General features: G+C 46.5%; 2 protein-coding genes across 5 annotated transcripts in view; one reads left to right on the top strand and one right to left on the bottom strand.

Moving 5' to 3' along the window:
- Nucleotides 1–1,093, bottom strand: part of ITFG1 (integrin alpha FG-GAP repeat containing 1) — a 166,103-nt gene extending 165,010 nt beyond the window's left edge. Inside the window, 1 exon segment of the mRNA XM_015409414.1 lies at nt 1,024–1,093. Within this exon segment, the coding sequence (XP_015264900.1) occupies nt 1,024–1,053 (30 nt within the window). The 5' untranslated portion in view covers nt 1,054–1,093.
- The window catches only part of PHKB (phosphorylase kinase, beta), a 194,525-nt gene continuing 178,085 nt past the window's right edge, over nt 853–17,292 (top strand). Inside the window, exons 1-2 of one of the 4 annotated variants that reach the window (XM_015409423.1) lie at nt 853–1,009; nt 6,428–6,517. In XM_015409423.1, the coding sequence (XP_015264909.1) occupies nt 6,463–6,517 (55 nt within the window). In that variant the 5' untranslated portion in view covers nt 853–1,009; nt 6,428–6,462. Of the gene's footprint in view, nt 1,010–1,157; nt 1,316–6,427; nt 6,518–17,292 lie in introns of those variants that run through there. The other 3 variants (XM_015409422.1, XM_015409421.1, XM_015409420.1) reach the window with 3 other exon arrangements.

Here is a 17,292-nt window from a genome sequence, read left to right as displayed (position 1 = left end):
ATTTATTTATTTATTATTCAAATTTATACCCCGCCCTCCCCCATAGGGCTCAGGGCGGCTTACAGGGCAAGATAAACTTGCAGCCGTAAAACAACAATACAAAATAACAGTGTATCTACAATATAAAACATTTTATACAATTAAAAAAACCCATCCTTATCTCACATAAAAGTGCTCGGTGACAGCTAAAACTCCAAGACCCAAGATGGCGGGACAGCTCTAGCAATTCTTGGCAGACAGGCTACAGCGTCACGATGTTCCAAAGATCTTCTCAGGGCTCTCCTCTGTTTCATGCCCACGACACTCACACACCGGGCTAAGCCTCGGAAGAGAGAAGGAGGGGAGAGCCTCTTTCGCAGCGACGGTGGAGGATTCGAACCCAGGCCTCTCCCCCCCACCCCAAGCGCCTCCCGCGGCCCTCTCACCTCCCCTCAGCACGAAGAGGTCCGTCTGCTTGTCGGAGTTGAAGTCCCCGAAGGCGGCCACCGTCCCGAAGGCCTGGTCCCCGAACAGCTGGGCGGTGACATCCTGCAGGGCCCAGCCCGGCCTCACCGCCGCCGCCAGGAAGAAGAAGAGGAGGACGGCGACAAGGAAGAGGGGGGACCCTCCGAGAGCCAGGCGGCGAGGCCCCATGGCGCGGCGGCGGCGGCACCCACCAGAACCCCCCGGCCGGCGGCCGCTGCGACCATCCCTCACGGGCCCAGCGGGAAGCGGCGGAGGCGGCGGCGACCCCCCGCCCGGCACCATAGAGTCCTCCCGGCGACGCCTGTCACAGCCCGGGCGCCGACTTCCGGGTTCGCTTTACGGCGTCGCGGCGTTTTGCGACGCCGCGAGCTAGTGCGTTGACGGCGCAGCGGGGCAACCGTTGGCCGTCCAAAGGAGAGGGGGGGGCGAAGTTGGAGGTTTGTTGTCGCTCTTCTCGCTGCTGCTGTTGCCGCCGCCATGGCGTCCTCTTTGGCCGACGTGAGCTGGAAAATGCTGGAGCTGAGGGCCCGCTCCAAGCGCTCAGGTCTGACCTGGCGGAGGCGGCGGCGACCCCCCGCCCGGCACCATAGAGTCCTCCCGGCGACGCCTGTCACAGCCCGGGCGCCGACTTCCGGGTTCGCTTTACGGCGTCGCGGCGTTTTGCGACGCCGCGAGCTAGTGCGTTGACGGCGCAGCGGGGCAACCGTTGGCCGTCCAAAGGAGAGGGGGGGGCGAAGTTGGAGGTTTGTTGTCGCTCTTCTCGCTGCTGCTGTTGCCGCCGCCATGGCGTCCTCTTTGGCCGACGTGAGCTGGAAAATGCTGGAGCTGAGGGCCCGCTCCAAGCGCTCAGGTCTGACCACCCCCCTGCCTTCCCCGCTTCCCCTCCTCCTCCTCTGCTTGGGCTCGGGGAGGGGCAGCTTCGCGTGCCTGGGAGGTATGCTGCCAACCCCCAGGTGGGGCCTGGAGATCTCCTGGAGTGATAACTGATCTCCAGGTGACAGAGATCAGCTCCCCTGGAGGAAATGGTTGCTTTGGACGGCGCACTGTATGGCATTAGATCCTGCTGAGGGCCCCTCCCCTCATCACACTGCCCTCTCAAAAAAATCTCCAGGAATTTCCCAGCCTGGAGGTGGCAGCCCTACTGAGAGGCCGTGAAAGGGGGGGGACGTTGCATAGGAGCACCCCCCATCTCCTGTTTCTCCCCCCACTTTCTCTCTTTAACTCCTTTTGCATTTTTCGCCATATTCTTCCATACTTGACAGCTGTCAATGGTTTCTACTTCCCACCTTCAGGAGTCTGGTGTCACTTTTAGAGGTTGTTCCAGTATAATCTGTCGTGGTCGAAGGAAGCCCCTGCTCCATCATGTGCATGACGCGTGCATTGGCTAGGCAGGGACACGTCTACACGGCGCTTTTCTTGCTTACCAAAAGAAGCAATTTTTTGTTGTGTGCTTCACCGAACATTTTGCAATGTTTGTTGTGTTTCTGCACCGCTTCTCCATGTTGGCCAAAGTGGTCTTGAATAAAACAAGCATATTCAAACATAAAAAGTGAGCCGTCGGAAGTGTTTTGGATTGTGGAGTCCTCAAGGGGGCTTACAGCACGTTAAAATGTGCAATATTGACTACATATCCCCCCTTCCAATATTAGTCACAGTTGCTGAGTTGCTCCTCCCAGCATGAGAGGTCAGTAATGCTCTGAGAGCTAAGCATGGAAGAATCATGTGCTGCTCTACCCTTGATGATAGAATGGCCGTAGTAATGATGATAGAATGGCCATAGTGAAATGACAGGTGTTCATTTGACAGCATCTGACAAGTCACTTGTCCATTGGTTAGCTTTAGTTGCCAGGGTATAATTCCCCCCCACAGATCTTGCTGAAGTTGCCCTCCTCCTTGTATGCAAGCTTGTTTTGCTTAACGGGACTACTTGAGTGTCTCCAGGACCCTTTTTCTCACCTTATTTTCTCCCCAACCTATGGCAGTTAGAAATGGAGACTCCCATTTTGTGTATGTCTGAAAGTGGGCATATACAACGAAGGATGACTGCTTCATCTTGCCCTATTGGGGAAACTGCCTAATTTGGGACACTCTTGTTAGAGACATGCTGGACAAGATGGACCTTTAGCCTGATCTAGCACAGCAGTTAAATTCTCCAACTTGGCCACGTACAACTGACTCCACCTTTCCTTTAAAAAAAACAAAACTTCCCTCTTCCATCTTTTCAGTCTTCATTTCACTCCTGTATTTTCCTTTCTCAGTCCTCCGAAACCTGTTTTTCTTTTCACTTTCCTCCTGCTTCATGACTTGACCTCTGCACCCTCCAAATCCCCTCTTCCTCTCCCTTTTCACCCTATACTCTCTTTTCTTCTGCTCTCAGTTTCCTTGGCCCAGAGACAGCCCTTTCCCTTCCTTGGCCTGCAGCTATTTTTGTCCTGTTTAATCCACCTGACAACTTCACAAATCACTCCGAGAGGCGGCGGTAGCTCTGGCTGACACCAAAGATGCAAGCTCTGCTGTTGTATGTTTACATTTGTCCTGGCTCGGCTATAAATATCACTAATAAAAAGTCTTAAGAGAAGAGTATGACGGAGCTGTGCATTGGTCCACAGTCGCTTGCATGATCTTCTGCATGCATTAAGCTGTGACTTGCTTTAGGACAGGGGTCCTCAACCTTTTTGCGCCTGTGGGCACCTTTGGCACTCTGACTCAGGGTGGGGGGCACAACCACAAAGCAGCTGGCCGCATGAGGTAGAACCAACCACAAAATGGCTGCTGTAGTAGGCAGGGCCACATACACAGAGGAAGCCCAAGTACAGGGGAGAAGAGGGGTAATTAAAAATGCACTGGGAAACAGGGGTGAGGAAGGATGAAACAAACACTGTGGTGGGAGCTGCCACTGAAATCTTTCAATCTGCATAGCCGATTAGGTCTTCAGTGGCCAGTCTGTTGGGTAGGAGCCCCACCCAGCCGCACCCACTTTCTAGAAACACTCGGGGGCACCAAGAAAGGTATCGGTGGGTGCCGTGGTACACACGGGCCCGGCATTGGGCACCCCTGCTGTACAAGTTTCTTGTCTTTCTCGAAACGCACTAGGGAAGGGGTGGCCAAACTTGCTTAACGTAACAGCCACACAGAATAAACGTCAAATGTTTGAGAGCCACAAGACACGAACAAATAATACATGCACGTTTTTATTGAAATTTGCTTTTTATTAACATTGTTAGGCTGTGTGAAAGAGCCGCATGCAGCTCCTGAGCTGCAGATCGGCCACCCCTGCACTAAGGATTTAGCACAAATTTGTAGCTTGTTCCCAGAGGAGGAGGGAAAGTTTTCTACTTCCATCGCTCATGTCTATTGCCACATAATTAGGGTCCCTACAACCACCACTAGCCAGTAAATGGAGTCATTAGGCTTTGTTTTTCAAATTCACTTTCCCCTGTGATGGGTGACTTCACTACAAATTGATATACATAGTTAAATGTTGTGTCTTTGAATTCCACCCACTTCCAAAAAGAATACCTGTTGAGCATGATGGAGATGCACATTAGGCAACTGAATAAACATTAATGCATCCTTACCTTGCAAAAAGTCATACTGCTTTGAACATTTTCTAAGTTTTGTCTCATTTTCATTAGAGCTCTTCCAGCACATTTCAGACTGTTGGGTTACAGTGGCACTCTACAAACAATAGAAAGATCAAAATTAAAGCAAGACTAAGCAATAATGCAGATACCGTCTCCCATTTTGTATCTGATTTCTGGAAATCAGTTAGAATACTCAGGTACTGCTTTTATTGAAAAACATAGCTAGCCCATGTTGCAATAAGTATTCCTTTGTATACAAATGAAGATGTGTTATACAATAAATGCTGTAAATCAGCTTATCTTTGGTAGAGTGCTAGTTAAAAAAAATCCTTGCCAAATAGATATTTCAGTTAACCAGTGACACTAACCTCAAATGTCATTTACATTTTCCACTGTAACCTTTCTTCACATATCGTACAGACACAGTGGTTCACATACTAAGTGCCTACCAGCTATGGAACTCTGTCCTGAATTGTGATAGAAATTATGCTGATGTTATATGTAAGTCAATGAAAGTATTCACAGCTAGGGCTGCAAAACCTCTGGCCTCCCAGAAATTTTTATTCTGGCACCTGTAAATTTGAAGTACTTTCTGTTGAAAATCATTGCAGTTCTCCATTTCCTAATATTCTCTAACCATGAAGAAATTGTCTGTTTGACTCCCTGTTGTTGAGCTGAGTTTAAATCTAAGGGTAGTTCTTTAAAACAAAAAGTTGTAATCTTGATAGGTTAGATGTTTGCAAGTATCTAACTTTAATGCTTGTAGACTTTTTGAAAGAGTAAAAATGGGGGAAGATATCAAGAGATTTAAAGCAGATTATTTAAATTATGCTAACATATTCCTAGAAAACCCGCACTGAGGTCAGAAGCATTGATACAGGCATAATAATTCATTCCCATGAATTTCTGGTAGAATCGAGATTTTTGTGTTCAAAACTGCAAATGTCTGTTTGGCTGTTATTGTGGCACTAAATATGCCTTCTAGAAATGAGACTCAAATGGTACTGCAGTATTTTCCTCCTTCCCATAACATAGGTTTGCGCAAACTTGCTTTGAGCAAGGTAACACAGTGAAAAATGGTTTTCCATTAATGGCTGCCTCCATTTAGGTTTGCAGAATAGAATATGCTTGCTATTGACTATAATAGTTATTCATACCATTTTTAAAAGGTAGGGTTGGAACCTGAGGTTCTTCCACAATATTTTCCACCAGGGGGAGACCCCACTTTTTGTGGAATTGAACCTTTGGATCCAACCCGCAGTGTCTGAAAAATGCGATGTTATAAGAAATGGCTTTATCCGCTAAACAAATCAAAGTCATCATCTGGGATGCTGATGGTGAGTGCTGCCTCTCATCAGCATTGTTTCCTTGCCTTAAATACAAAGATGCAAACTAGACCAAGTCATATGTAACCTTTAGAGTCACGCAGAGCTCTTTTTAAAAGCAAAATGGAAATGTAGCAAGATGCTTTAGTGTTAGTGCTTAAAATGCCAGTCACATCAAGGAAGTAATAGTGAAATTACTGTGTTAAAGAGAGCTATAAATATATTAAATTATCCTTGCTTTTTCATATATTACCTGGCCTGGTCTTCTCTGATGGGCTCACAATCTAAGCAAAAGCATGAAACGAAAGGGAAAAAAAGGTTTTTTTGGGGGGAAAGATGAGTTCAGTGAAAATACAGAAAAAAATAAAAGTAAGGTCTGTATCGTAATTACGTAAGGAGGGGGAGATCAAATAGATTATCAAGAAAATAAGTGGAAAACGGGAAGTTTAAAATAATTTCTTAGATAAAAGCTAGTTGATTGAGCACGTTGAATCTTTCTGATGATGGTAAGCTCATTCACTTCCAGAACTCATAAGCAGAGGGATTCTTACATGTATCACTGATGACTTCCTCAAAAAGAAAAAATCCAGAGAACCACAGGAAGGCATGGTGTTGAAAAATCTGTGTCATATTTATGTACCGTTTCAATTTAGAACACTTGTTATATTTCGTTAACCCAAGAACAGGTACATTCCATTTGGACTTGGAATTTATCACAGCGTAGAAGTGCTCCCTCCCCTTTCTTTGGTGTAAATAATCACCATTGTTTGGTGTTTTTAGAAACATTAATGCCAAATAATGTTCTTGCTGTAACACGGTAAGCAAACCTTATGTAAGTGTAGATAATAGTACTTCAACCCGGGAGATTTATTGAAAGTTATGCAGAATGAAGTTTTGGACTACAAAAGGAAAGCGTCAAATACAATGGACCCAATTATCCCCTTTACTGTACGCTGCATCGTGTTAATAACTCTGCTAACACTGCTTTCGCTCGATTTAACTCTGATTGCCCCTAACCCTCACTAACCATTTTCCAACATTGCTGTCGTGTAGCCTGAGACGTTTGTGGTTAGCTGCAGCAGCTTGAAATGGCCAGTTTGGATGCTGACACAGCCGCCCCTGCCCGTGCTTTCTCATGGCGTGGTAAGTCTGCCGACCTCTTATGGGTCACTTTGTTTTGATGTTGTTTTGTGCCAGTCTCTAAAAAGTGTTATTGCTTATCAATACATCTTTTTTTTTAATCATCAACATCAGGGGTCATTTCGTAGAAAAAGAGCTAGGGGAACTCATTAGCATAACTCATTAGCATATGCCACACCCCCTGACATCAGGGGCCCGGCAGTGGACCTGCAAGGCCAGCGGGAGTGCGAGGAAGCCCCGCCAAGGCCCTCCCTGGCCCCAGGCAGGCAGGGGTGGGGAGAGGCGGGGAGGAAGCAACTTACCCTCCCTCTTCTCCTGCCTCCTCCTGGCTGAATGAGGGCTGGAAGTGGGGCGGCCGGAAGCAGGGGGCGGGGCTTCGTCATGTGCCCCGCCCCCCTGCACCTCACCCGGGGGAACTGCGTTCCCCCGCGTTCCCCCCCGAAATGACCTCTGATCAACATGAAGAAGACTATGATGTTCTTTGTGTCCGTTAGCATCATAAGAATATGAGCACTTTCTGGGGAATGAACTTTGGAATCTACAGTGGTACTCAGCGACTTGGGAGCCACATGCGGCTCTTTGACGGTGCCCCCTGTGACTCTTCTGAGCACTGTTCCCCAGTGTGGTGCCTGTCTCATGTTTCAGAGAAATGGGCGAGGCCCTTGCCTGGTGAGGCTTGTGGCTGGCAGGCGGTTCCCACCAATGCTCCCTCTAAGCTGTGGAGTCTTGTGAGCAAAAATTCTACTTTGTGAGCTACTGGCATTAAAGTTGTGAGCGAGCCATTTGGCTGCTGCATAAATTAGTTTGCTCTGGAGCCGTCCTTCCTGAGCTGAGACAAAAATGTGTGCGCCAGAGGCAAAAAACTGTGAGTTAGCTCACAGCTTAGAGGGAACACTGGTTCCCACCCCGGAACAGCCACTGCCAGAGGAACGGTTAACGTGTGAGCCTGCCTGAGGTGAAGGCCTCGTGCCAGGGACAGAAGTAAATACAGCTCTTTTAGTCGATGGTAGATGTGATTTTGTTTCTCCATGAGGTGCACATCAAGTACCACTGGGTTAAGTCCTACGAACAGTGACCGCAGATCTTCCTACCTGTCCATACTTTCTGCAGCAACTTGGTGGTGGAGGAAACTGTCATCAAGTCGCAGCCAACTTAAGGTGACCCCATAGGGTTTTCAAGGCAAGAGAGCTTTACAGATGGCTTGCTGTTGGCTACTTCTAGGAACCCTAGACTTCCTTTGAGATCTCCCATCCAAGTACTAACCAGGGCCGACCCTGCTTAGCTTCTGACAGCTAATGAGGTCAGGCTGGCCTGGGCCATCCAGCCACATGCACCTCCTGAAAAAGTGCTCCCGAGGTTCCTTGGAAGTGACCAGAGATGTTGTGGGGAGGCTGTTGAACACGATCTCCAGATTTCTTCACCGATTCTTGTCTGTACTGAATCAGACAGCCTAGGCCATTGAGAAGTTGCGGTGCCACATCTGCAGATGATCAGAGCAGTTGTCCTGCCTCCTGCCTGGATGTCCCATTCCACAGCTGGATGCTGCAACCGTGCCCAACCCTGCTAGGAGCTGTTGCAGCCGCACAGTCTCTCTGCAGGATTCCAGAACGTAAATTTGCCAGCCTGTGCTGGGAAGGTACAGGTCAACAGAGCAATTTGTGGATCTTGCATTACAGGCCTTCTCAGAACTGGAAGCCCCTTGCTAACAAAGCTGGAAGGGGCTTGTATGTTAATGTAGGATGATATGTAGCTGGGGTTAACAACTCCTCCCCAAGACTCCAGCTTGGCCTGCTCTTGAGCTTTTAGTGGGGATCTGATATGCAGAAAACAGCAGGGGAGGCTTTTTATGGCATGAAACCAAACGTCTGTTAATTGTATATCTAGTTGTATTTTGAATTGATACCTTTAAGAATGGGGATGGGCCATGGCTCAGCGGTAGGGCATCTGCCTAGCGGAAAAAAGGTCGCAGGTTTGATACCTGGTGCGTCCAGCCAAAACAGCTGGGAAGTAGGTGATGTGAAAGATCTCTGCCTGAGACCCTGAAGAGCAGCTGCCAGTCAAAGAAGACAATTCTGACCTTAATGGACCAACCGTCCGATTCAATACAAGGCAGCTCCATCTGTGAGAAATTAAAAAATAGCAATATCTCCTACTGCTGTGCCATGTGTTGTATACTCTTTATCTCGCTATATGCCTAATAGTTTTGTTTTTTTAAGAAAGTCTAAAAATAATTGCATTGCTTCGTTAGCTGTGATCTACTCTGGCAACAGGAAGACAAAGCGTGCGAGCAGCTCAGAAACTTAGCATAATGAATGCGTCTGATGACCCAGGCAATTGGGAATGGCATTTTTACCATAAGACTGAGCTGCTGTCTTGTTTGGAGATGTGTATTATATGGAAGCATTTTAATATACAGTTGGTGGATTTCACTAGTAGCGCAAGCAGCGTTCCCTCTAAGCTGAGTTAGTGTGAGCTAGCTCACAGTTTTTTACAGAGATGTAAAATTTCCGGAAATTTTACATCTCTGTAAAAAACTGTGAGCTAGCTCACAGTTTTTTACAGAGATGTAAAATTTCCGGAAATTTTACATCTCTGTAAAAAACTGTGAGCTAGCTCACAGTTTTTTACAGAGATGTAAAATTTCCGGAAATTTTACATCTCTGTAAAAAACTGTGAGCTAGCTCACAGTTTTTTACAGAGATGTAAAATTTCCGGAAATTTTACATCTCTGTAAAAAACTGTGAGCTAGCTCACAGTTTTTTACAGAGATGTAAAATTTCCGGAAATTTTACATCTCTGTAAAAAACTGTGAGCTAGCTCACAGTTTTTTACAGAGATGTAAAATTTCCGGAAATTTTACATCTCTGTAAAAAACTGTGAGCTAGCTCACAGTTTTTTACAGAGATGTAAAATTTCCGGAAATTTTACATCTCTGTAAAAAACTGTGAGCTAGCTCACAGTTTTTTACAGAGATGTAAAATTTCCGGAAATTTTACATCTCTGTAAAAAACTGTGAGCTAGCTCACAGTTTTTTACAGAGATGTAAAATTTCCGGAAATTTTACATCTCTGTAAAAAACTGTGAGCTAGCTCACACTAACTCAGCTTAGAGGGAACACTGAGGACAAGTTTCCAGGTGTCTCTGAACCTGTAGGAGGCTGCATCATGATGGGCATGTATCACGTTATAAAATTCTATAAAATATATAATGGCCCCGGTCACACGGGCAGGAAACCGCGGGGGGGAAGCGTGGCAGATTGTCCCGGGGCAAACTAAGGCGCAGTTACCTGACCAGACCTCCCGTGGAGGTCCCGTGGAGGTCCCATGGAGGTCCCGTGGGAAGGGAGAGGCGCCGATCGCAGGACACTCCCGCGCGCAAAAACGAAGTGCGCGGTTCGGCAAACCGGATAGTTTTTTTTCCTGTACAGCACGACTGTGCATGCTCCGTAGGGTGCTTTTGCGCATCCAGGAAGACCTGGGGGGAAAAAAACGTTGTCGCACGGAAGGGAACATGGGCGGGCGCCGGATGCCACCGGAAACGCGATCAGACGCCCGCCCTTGCCCCGCGGTTTCCGGATAGTAGTACCTCCGAGGTACTAGTTTTTTGCTGCGCGGTTTTGGCGGGAAGCCTCGTTTGAGCCACGGGAGTGCTACGCTTCCCAGATGTGCCGGTGAGATCGCGTCCGGAAACTCCGCATGTCTTCCGTCTGACTAGCGTGGCTAATGTTCCGTGTGACCGCAGCCATTAATAAATATACAAGTCATGCTTGTTGCATGTTTGCATGGCTTACTGGGACTGGTTTTGTGGCTGTTCAAAGAGTCCAGCACAAAGGAGTCGTATTAGTAATGTAATTTTAGACTGTCACTGGGATTACTGTGAACCTTGTGATGGAATGATTCATTAGCTGAAATTGTTGGGTCACACTTCGAGACTGTAAAATTGGATTTTACATACGTGTGAGACTGTAGGGCTCATTTGCACTTGTCACTTAGACCAGAGCAACAGACTTGTCACTGGGGCTCCACTAATAAGTAAACATGGCCGTTGAGGCAATGTACATGCATATCGTTTGTTAGTCATGGACTTGCCACGGGTGTGTGACATTGTGGGAAGACTGCATGCTGTGTCTGAACATAAGGAGGGATTTGCTCCAAGCTTCTTGACCTAAAAAGATTTTTGTGTTATGTTATGAGAGAAAACGAAGGGCGCCCTCAATCTTTTACACACCTCCTTCTGTCATTTGACTTCCTCAGTTTGTTCAGCCTTTGAAGGTTATCAGACTTTTTCTTTTTAACTTTCTGTCTTTGTCTCATAAGACGGAACATTACCTTAAATGTTAATAGTAAATGTTAACAACACGCATAGGTTTAGTTTGGCAATATGCAGTATCATTTTTAAAAGATGTCTTAGATTGCCATTGAAAACTGAAGAAAAGGTTAGCATCTTACTGTGTGTGTATGCAAAGTGCCATCAAGTTGCAGCCGGCTTATGATGACCCCATAGGATTCTCAGGGCCAGAGACATTCAGAGGTGGTTTGCCATTGCCTGCCTCTGTATAATGCCCATGGACATCCTTGGTGGTCTCCCATCCAAATACTCACCAGGGCCGACTCTGCTTAGCTTCTGAGATCTGAGGAGATTGGGCTAGCCTGGGCCGTCCAAGTCAAGGCTACCATCTTACTAAGTGGCGTTAAACAAGTCATGCAATCTCTCAGCTTCTCTGTCAGGGGGAGGGGGTCCCTCTGACCCCAGTGGGGAATCACCATGAGGTGAGGGGGACTGCTCGTTTAAGGAACCATTTCCTGCACTCCACCTGATGAGGGCACCTTGCCCACATAGACTCAGGATGGATTACATGGTGTAAGGCAGGCAGACCATTCCACAAGATGGAAGCCACAACAGAGAATGCGCAAGTGTGGAAAGTTGTTGATCTTGCCCATGTGACTTGCCCGTGATCTTGCCCATGTGACTTACCAATGTTTTCTTTAGAACAAACTTATAGTCCAGTGGCACCTTTAAGACCAACAAAGTTGTATTCAAGATACGAGTTTTCTTGTGCTTGTACACTTTTCCAAGGTTTTCTTTGGTATCTTTTACCTCTGTCTCGATCCATCGACAACCTGGCCTTTCTGCGATATGAGCATGCCTCATCTCCGGCCATGTCCCAGTGCTGGAATAAATGTACCAGCTCTGAATTCGTGCAGCCGTTGGAACACTGATGCCATTACAGCTATTCATAAGATCAGGCTATAAGCTGTTGCGTGACCCATTCCAGCAGTCTTGATAGCCCAGCATAGTTCAATTTTGTCAGAGCTTGGAAGTCAAGCAGGGTCGGGACTTGGATGGGAGACTACCAAGGAAGACCCCACAAAAGAAGACAATGGCAAACTACCTATGCTCATCTCTTGCCTGGAAAATCAAGAGGTGGAACTTCATGGGATCGCCATGGGTCGGTTGCAGCTCGACAGCCTACCTTACCTTTCAGCCCATTCCTGTCCTTCACTACAACTGTTGTTAAGCAAAGGCTTCCTCGGCTACAGCAGAATGTTTTTGCCCCCTCACTTCCATTCAGCTATCTGTTGTCCCTCCTTGCTGCATGTCCAGACATCTTTACAGTGACACTAGGCTTATGGACCTGATTTCGCACAAGGATCATCTGCTGCAGAACTTAGGATCTGGCTCAAACTGTCACCACGGTTTCCTAGTCTTGTGCCTTGAATTATCATCTGCTGCAGAACTTAGGATCTGGCTGAAACTGTCACCACGGTTTCCTGGTCTTGTGCCTTGAATCGCTAAATTCACATCCAGGAGAACCTAAGAGAGCAACATGATTTTCAGGGTCTGAGCTTTCAAGAATCAAAGCCCCCTTTGTCAGAGACAAGTAGGAATGGAGATCCCGGAGCTTTTGTATCCCGGTCTGAAGGTGGGAGGGGTGCTGCAAAGAAAGGAGTCAGGATGCAGAGGTACAATGCAAATTGCAACCAGCCTGATAGGAGCAAAAAAAATAGCATCTGTAGTGAGATAAGAATCCCATGTCCTTATTCAGACCTGGGGGGCGGTCCCACTGTTTTGAATTTGTGAATGAACTCAAGTTCAGCAGTCTCACATTGTAATCTCCCCTTGATGCTTCTCTGTTTTGACTTGGTTGTCTTCTGCTGTCCCAGAAGAAAACCCACCACGGGTCTGAAGAGGCCGTGCCCTTGAAGGGCTGTTGCTTCTAAAAAGCTGCAGATAATAACCATTCAGCAATATTGATGGTACATAAATGGTTTTAGGCTGTAAAGAGGCTGAGCAATGAATATTGTATTGTGCAGGCATGGTTGCTCGATAAAATACAGAGTTTCCTGTGTCGATGTCTAAATGCTTCCTAATGTAAAATAATCTTTCTGCACTCTGACAAGTCCAAATCCGGGCTGTGTCATCCCCCTATATCTGGGTATTTATAAAAGGTTGTGATGCTGGCTAACTGGTGCCTGAGCTCGTGTGCACAGTGCCCCATCTGAGTATCCTATTCTGCATATTTTACATCTGCTAACGTGCAAATCCTCAATTATGAGTTTTTAAATAATAGACTTTTCTCAATAGAGAATACATGTGGAAAGGTGTGCGTGGAAGATACAGTGCTTTGAAGCAAAACATGTTTCCCCTTAAATGCGTTCCCTCGCTTATAAATATCTTTCATAGCCTATCTTCTGCTTCATCTTGCAGTGAAACCATAATCCTGTGTTTATGACATGCATTTGTTGCCGTGGAATAGATTGAAGTACTGATTAAGCATAATTTTGATACAGGATTTGTTAGACAGAGAGTTTAAGCTGTCAGGCGATGACATATTTTGTCCATTAGAATGCTTTTGAGCAACATGAGCTGCCTGAAAACCAGGAGGCAAGGGAACAGTGAATTTGTTTCTGTTGGTCTGTCAAATATAATTTGTTTCGCTTAAGAAGCAGATATAGTTTGCTGCTATTATCGGTGTGCGTGTTTGAAAGACGTACAGTATTCCTATTGTACTTCTCAACATGGGAACTGGTAGGCAGCCTGATCAGTTATTTTGAAATAATTTCATTAACTTCCTCCAACCTTGGATTTGTTTACATGGATCATGAGGCGATTTGGAGCTTGAAGTGATTTAAAAAGGCCCATTAACTTTAACGGCACCTTTGGCTAACTAAGTCCGTGACTGGTAGTGAAGTCAGTATCTTTGGGGATCCCGTAAGCATGTCATGAACACAGGATTCCCTGCAAAATCTAACAGAAAGAGAAGTTAGGTTATTAACAGTTTGTATGCATTTAAGCAAGTAGCAGAATCCCGAGGCGGGAGGGAGAAAAAGATTGGGGAATTAAAAAACAAGAAGAAAAACTTGAGGGGCAGCGGGTGGGAGAATACAGAGAGACCTAAAGCCTTAAGGGGGAATGGAGCCACACAATGGCCTATCCTCCCGATTCTCCAGCGAATTCCTTTGAATAAGGACAACTGATAACAAGCCCTGCTCTTCAGTGTCTCCCCCAGCTTTCTGAAGAGTTTGGTGGGTGCTAGGGGTGGTGGCTCAGTGGTTGAGACACTGAGCTGCAGACCAGAAGGTCAATAGTTCAGCAGTCCGAGACCCGAGTGCCGCATGATGGAGTGAGCTCCCATCACTGGTCCCAACTCCTGCCAACCTACCGGTTCGAAAGCAAGAAATTGCAAGTAGATAAATAGGTACCGCTTTGGTGGAAAGGTAACAGCATTCCATGCGCCTTGGCGTCTAGCCATGCCAGCCACATGACCACGGAGAAGTCTTTGGACAGCGCTGCAGCTTGGAAACAGATGAGCACTGCAACCCTACAGTCGGATTCGACTGGCTTTCAAGCAAGGGAAACCTTTACCTAGGGGAAGTACAGGCGCCACACTGGGGAACCCCGATCTACAGTGTTGCTTGTAATGTGTTGCTGCATCTGTATAAATAAACGGTCACTGGACCAAAACTGAAATTGCCCAGTGATGGCGTTACCAGCTAAGAGCTTTGCCTGTGCCTTTCCCCTGATTCATATTATTAGGACTCTGAATAGCTTGAAGGACAAGTTTACCAAGTGCAAAATTGGAGTTGTGAGAAGCAGTACTGGCTAATAGGTGATGTTAATTGGCACTTGGTTCTTGTATGAGTGGTGTAGTGGTTAGACTAGGATCTGGGAGACCTAGATTTGAATCCTCCCTCTTCCTTGGGCTGGTCACACACTCTCAAGCCTAACCTATCACTCAGGGCTGCTGTGGGAATAAACTGGAGGAGAGAAGGAAAAGGTAAGCCTCCCCATTGGGGAGAAAGGCAGGGTATAAATAGAATAAGTAAATGATGATATGGCTCCTCCCCCAACCCACTAGAGATATTCCCATAATTCCCAGCATCCCATAATTCCCATGAGGGAGCACATCCAGCCTGTCCTGAAGGCATTGCACTGGCTGCCAATAACATACCGGATTCGCTTCAAGGTGCTGGTTCTTACCTTTAAAGCCCTATATGGCCAGGGTCCAACATACCTGCCTTTCCCCATATATACCCCAGAGAGCACTTTGGTCAGGGTCTCAAAACTGATTGGCCCTTCCAGGTCCCAAGGACTCCAGGCTAGCTGCAACCAGGACCAGAGCTTTCTCGGTGATGGCTCCACACTGGTGGAATGAGCTCCCGGAGGAGATCAGGGCCCTGCCGGGACCTTTTGCAATTCCACTGGGCCTGCAAGACGGAGCTCTTCCACCAGGCTTTCAACTAGGAGCCGCCACCACTACCATCATTAGTAACAACTGAAGCCTAGTGCCTGGCCCATTACTGATAGCCTGTGCTCGCCGACCGAAACTGAGAATGACCAACGAGCTGATATCAAGTGAAATTACAGAATGCATGAGGCCATCTTGGATATCCTAAGTCAACGGCTAGCACTTTAATATATTGTAAGTTGGTTTTAACGAATTGCTTAATGAACTGTTCGAAGGACTGTCTTTAGATGTATATATTTATTGTTACCATGCTTTTATTATGTGAGCCGCCCTGAGCCTGCTATGGCGGGGAGGGCGGGGTACAAATTTGAATAAATAAATAAATAAATCTACCATGAGGTCCAGTAGGATATCATGGTAGGTTGCGCACTCATACGGATTACAGGGATTGGCTGAATTGAATGGGCATGCCCTACGGCACTTTGTTTGCGTGGCCCGTGCCACCCTCAGTAAAAACCAAACCGAAAGAACTCTTTGATTTTAACAGGCATTTTATTTCTTTGTTGGCTGCAGAGGGCAGATTGCTTGGTAAGTATAGCTTTTGCACTACCAATGCACCTCTTTGTAATCTATTCAGCTATATTGGCTTTCTTGCTTTAGTACTATTGCTTAGGCTGAATACCAGCGATATTCTTCAGCGTTAGAATAGCACTTTTCTCTGATGATCATGTGAAAATGTATTTTCAGTGCTGCATTGTGTTTGCGTCTTTCAAAAAGTGGCTCGAGAATAAAGATGAAACGATTGTTCTTATTTCAGACATTATCAGGAGCTGGGTATAATAGCCATTTTATATCCCCTACGTTGTGTGTTTACCTTTATGGCGTCTAGACTGAAACGTTGCAGTGAACATCTGTAGCTATCTTTGGAAGTTCATTATTAATAGCCTTTGCCTTGCAGATTACCCCATTTTCCATAGAAAGTGTTCATTGGGAAAAGAATATTGGCCTTTTTTGTTTAAAAACAGAAGAAAAGTTTAGAATGAACTTCGCAGAGGTCAGACCACAGTTAGGTAGTTACCAATTTCTGTTTGAAATGGTTTAATTTCATAATTAATGTAGGGTGTCTCTCCCATGTTCTGACAGTTATGTAATTGGATTGTCTTAAGCTTGCTTTGGGAGTGTTCTGCTGGACACAGCAAGTTAATTTCGTACCTGTTTGCATTGATACAGTATTAAGACTTGTACTGTAATAATTGATTCTGCGCAACAAAATGGCAAGAGGCTTGCTGAAAGTCAGTTAATTCGAGATTCATTATAGGTATCTAATGCACTCCTTAACCCTGGGAAGAAACTAATTAGTGCAATTATTTCCTCCCCGAAGTTGCTTCTGCATTTTAAATCATCAGTATTATAGTCAGATGCCGTGCTTTCAACAGAGTGTCCCTTGCCCTTGTCTTGTGCTATGACGGAGCTAGAAAATATATCGCTGCGCACTGGCTTAGATCCAGGGATGCGAACGTGGAAACATAATGGCTTAGTGCTAGGGTTGGGAAATACCTGGAGATTTTGGGTTGGGTTGGGAAACGCCTGGAGATTTTGTGGGTGGAGCCTGGTGAGGGCGGGGTTTGGGGAGGGGTTAGATGTCAGTAGGGTGTAATGCTGTAGGGTCTGCCCTCCGCAGCAGCCCTTTTCTCCAGGGGAAATGATCTTGGCTAGCTGGAGATCTTCAGATGCCACCTGGAGCTTGACAACCCTACTTAGCTCAGTTCCACTTGTGCAGGATCTTGGGCAATGGCTAACACGTGCCTTAGGTTGCCAACTCCAGGTTGGGAAATTCCTGGAGATTTGTGGGTGGAGCCTGGAGAGGGCAGGGTTTGGGACCTCAGTGGGCTATAATTCTGTTGAGCCTCCAAAGCAGCCATTTTCGCCAGGGAAACGGGTATCTGTTGCCTGGAAATCAGTTGCGATCCTGGGAAGTCTTCAGGCCCCACCTGGAGGCTGGCAACCCTAGCTTGCCTCCCTGCGTGTTGTAGTGCCTAGAAATTAGTTGTACAGAATCTTATAGAAGCAGAAGCACACGTTTAATACA

The sequence above is a fragment of the Gekko japonicus genome, unplaced genomic scaffold (genome assembly GCF_001447785.1).
Source record: "Gekko japonicus isolate JY-2015 unplaced genomic scaffold, Gekko_japonicus_V1.1 scaffold794, whole genome shotgun sequence".
In the NCBI taxonomy this organism is placed as follows: Eukaryota; Metazoa; Chordata; class Lepidosauria; order Squamata; family Gekkonidae; genus Gekko; species Gekko japonicus.
The sequence above is the reverse complement of the archived record's forward strand: the minus strand, read 5'-3'. Positions and strand labels throughout refer to the sequence as shown.